This window comes from Frankliniella occidentalis, unplaced genomic scaffold, assembly GCF_000697945.3.
Source record: "Frankliniella occidentalis isolate FOCC.00 unplaced genomic scaffold, Focc_3.1 Scaffold25, whole genome shotgun sequence".
Classification (NCBI taxonomy): Eukaryota; Metazoa; Arthropoda; class Insecta; order Thysanoptera; family Thripidae; genus Frankliniella; species Frankliniella occidentalis.
This window is the reverse complement of record NW_026267155.1, coordinates 1375131-1378866: the sequence shown is the minus strand read 5'-3', so window position 1 is coordinate 1378866 and position 3736 is coordinate 1375131. Positions and strand designations below refer to the sequence as shown.

At 63.0% G+C, this 3736-nt stretch overlaps 1 protein-coding gene across 5 annotated transcripts in view; it reads right to left on the bottom strand.

Annotated features, from left to right (window-relative positions):
* Positions 1 to 3736, bottom strand: part of LOC113213926 (scavenger receptor class B member 1) — a 205062-nt gene that overhangs the window by 148546 nt on the left and 52780 nt on the right. Inside the window, exons 1-2 of one of the 5 annotated variants that reach the window (XM_052265245.1) lie at positions 1677 to 2164; positions 1227 to 1586 (exon numbers count right to left, since the gene is read on the bottom strand). The exons of 3 other annotated variants lie outside the window; for them this stretch is intronic. In XM_052265245.1, the coding sequence (XP_052121205.1) occupies positions 1227 to 1585 (359 nt within the window). In that variant the 5' untranslated portion in view covers position 1586; positions 1677 to 2164. Of the gene's footprint in view, positions 1 to 1226; positions 2166 to 3736 lie in introns of those variants that run through there. One more of the 5 variants, XM_052265244.1, reaches the window with a different exon arrangement.

The following is a 3736-nucleotide window of genomic DNA, read 5'->3' as shown; positions in this document are numbered from 1 at the left end:
ACCTGCCCTTGCTGCCCTCATGAAAAAATAAGAACGCGGACCCCCACGGACATTAATAACGCCGTATCGCTTTTCAATATTCGACGCGCAGCAGAAACAGTAAAACGGTGAACGGTGGCGAACCATACGAACGGGAGCAGGCAGGCCTTTCCCTTCCCCCACCCCTCTCACCCTCACCGGTCCAAAACCTACCCCTCCCCTTGTCTCTACCAAGTCCCCTGCCCCCAACCCCTCCCCCCTCACCATATGGCCCATGCGAGGTGTGCGGTATGAGAAAGTTTGGGGTCGCGGCGGCGGCACAGTCTCAATGGGCGTGAGGGCACGCACGCGTCCGGCCGGAACGGGGGAAGGTCAGCGGCAACGCCCTGGATTGGGGGTGGTGGGGTCAGGGGGGTGAAGAAGGGAGGACGCAAGCATCAGGCCCGGGCGGGCCGAGCTCTGCGATCTGCATTTGTAATACGCCGACCCGACTCTGCGTGGATGGGGGCGGGGGAGGGGAGGGGACGGGTGGTGGCTACGGATATGAGGCGCCCAGCAGAGACATTCCGCCGCGCGGGCTGAATGGAGACCCGGGGCCCGGCCATACACCAGCCTTTATGGAGAGTTTCAATGCCGTGCGGGCACTGCGGGGCGGCTGGCGGGGCGGCTGGCGGGGCGGCTGGCGGGGCGGCTGGTGGGGCCGCGACGCACGGGGACGACGGGACGCCCTCCGGCGCGCGCCGGCTGCGGCGGCGACGGGGGTGGCGGTGGTGGGAGGTTGCGCTACGCCCCACCACCACGTCACACAGATGGAAGCCACTTCAAAGCGGCGCGGCGGCGGACGGGCGGGCGGCCAAGTGGACGCGGCCGCGGGACGAACGCCGTCGCTCGGGAGGCGGGCTACCCCCTCCGCCCTCACATCCCCTCTCTCTGCAACCCCAAACTCACGACCCCCACCAACACCCTCCCCTCCTCCCCCGCTGCTCAGACATACAGACAGTTACTGCACCGCCATATCCGTATACGAATGGGATACTCGCAGTGCTCTGCTCGCAATGTGGGCGGTAAAAGCGGCCAGCATCGTGCCGTCCTGGGCCCCCCGGGCAGGGGGAGGGGCGGGAGTGGAGAGAGAGAGAGAGGAGGGGGAGGGGGAAGTATTAAACGCGCGCGAAAGGATCCGCAGAGACGGGAGCGTCGCGCGAGCGCAGCGCTCGACAGAGCACTTCCCCGTTTACTCCTCAACTCACCGCACATCGTCCTCCTGAAGGTCGTCCGACCGGACAGAGTCGAACACGTCCATCAGGTCCCGCCGGTCGCGGAGCAGGGCGTCGTCCCAGAGGACGTGGGCGGGCAGCAGCACCTCGCCGTCGTCCAGGTGGTTGCCGACGACGTCGGCGTCCTCGGCGCAGCCCGGGTCCGCACCCTGCGCCCAGGTGCCCTGGCACAGCTGCGCCGCGCGGGTCGTCCTCCTCGCCGGCGACAGGGAGACGTCGTCGACGGCGTCGCACCCGGCCGTCGATGGGGCGGGGGCCACGGCGGCAGCGCGGTCCTGCGGCAGCCCGAGCAGGACGAGGACGCTCACGAGCACCAGCGGCCGGGGGCCCATCCTGAGCAGACGCTTGGGCATTCAGCGGCGATCCGGAGCAAGAGAAGAAGTTTGTCCCATCCGCATATCTCAGGCTGCAGCTGCTCCTCACCTGCGCGCGCCGGGTGGCGCCGTCGTCGGCAGCGGGTCACCGCGGCGGCCTCGCGCCCCGCTGCGGCCCTGGGCATGCGGGCCGCGCGCCGCGGGGGGACGAGGGGACGAGGACGCGTCCAAGTTGCTCCGCCTCGGATCGCCTGGGATGGACGAGGCCGGCGCGCCCGGCGACAACTTACGTGGAAACTTTTCTATTAGGGAGGGTGGCGCGGGCGGCCATTCCGCGCAGGCCCCGCCAACGACGGCCGCCGTCGGGCACTTCAAGACGGGCTCCCGGCGGGTCCAGGGTCACCAGCAGCTTATCGACGTGCAGGGTGGTGGTGGTGTGGGGGGGGGGGGGTGATGAGCACCGCGTCGAACAGTTAGGCTCTTCGGACGGCACGGCCACCTTCGACTATGCAGGCGCTCACTCACTCGAGGACGGCGACGAGCAGCATCGAGAGCGGAGCCTAAACGGCGACTGAGGCCTCCGGCGCGCGCGCCCCCGGGCGGTCCATGTGCCCGCCCAAGCATCTCCATTGTGTGTCGCGAGTCGATTTTCTATTTTTCCGCCGCGCTGGCATATAGCCCGGCGGACGCACGATGCTGGGGCATCACCTCTCAAACTCAACATCGCGATTCAGCAAAAGCCGCCGGCAGCCGCGGCAGAGATGATGGGGTCGGCGATGATGACACGCTTTCGCTTCTCAGACGACGACGATCGGCATTTTATTTCGCACAGCCGGCACATGCATCACCCACTCCCGCGCGCAAATGTGCGGGAGACCTAAGGAGACGATCTCTTACAGTCAAGCTTACAGTACAGACGTACACTCACAGTACCATACTTATAGACTCACAGTTTCTCTTACAGACTAATAGTCTCTCTGAAACGACCCTCCCGCAGAGGCACATACTAGGCGGAGGACTCCACGTCTTCCTTTTCTGCAGTGTTTGTTTTTCTCGTGTTTTTCTTATATTTCCTTTCGTTTTTGTTACTGTTTGCAGAGTAGAGAGAGAGAGTAGAGTCCCATGTCCCCCGCCGCCCACGCCGCCGCTGCCTTGAGCGCGTCGTGGCATTTTTGTTTCGCACCGTACATTATGCAGGCAGAACGGCTTGCACCGATTTATCTCGGGCGGCGTCGGGCGGACCCCAGCCGAGGGTATGGGGAGCATGGTAGGGTAGGGCAGCCTTCATTCTCTCCCCCCTCGCGCACACACACGCACGCACAGGTGCGCAGCGCCGACCTGCCACCGGCAGCCGGCAGCACAGGTAAAGTGCGCCGTGCCCACAGCAGCAGCAGTAGCAGCAGCAGTAGCAGCAGCAGCAGCAGCAGCACAGCCCTGCCCTTTAGCACAGAGCCCGGACTCTGGAGTACGGCCAAGAGCTACGGCTCCGAGAGCGACGACGTCCGGCTGAAATGCAACACGCCGAGCACGCCACGAGGCACGCCGTATGCAAGCCCTGGCAGAGCAGCTGACGGAGCGCTTACAAAGCGAGAGGGCTCTAAAACGCCACCACCACCACCACCACCACGACCACGACCACGACCACCACCACCACCACCACCACCACCACCACCACCATCATCATCATCATCATCATCCTCATCCTCATTATCTCATCATCCACATCTCATTATCCACTACAGTACCTTATTCGCACTATTTCCTTAGCACGACGTTTTATTTGTGTTATCGAAAGGCTCTTTTCGCCTTCGCGACATTAGACAAAACGCTAAAAAGACACTCCACACTTTTACCTGTTGTGTTATAAAAGGGAGATAGCCGGCGAGGAATGGCCTGCTTGCAGTGCTTACTTTTCCTTTAAAGTAACAATGAAAAAGAGCGTACAGACACCACTTTCAACTCTTATTAGAATTAAGACAGGCGCACAGGAAAAGGCTGACAAGATTACACTACAAAGTCTTTTGCAGTTTCCTTGAACCAACTAGAGAGAGAGAGAGGGAAGAAAGTTGTCGGTGCGAAGCGCTGCTGCCGCTCAGATTTAGCTCGCCAGCCGAGCCGCAGTAAGGTGAAGGTGTGCTGGAGACCAGGAGGAGAGGGGGGAGGTGGGGG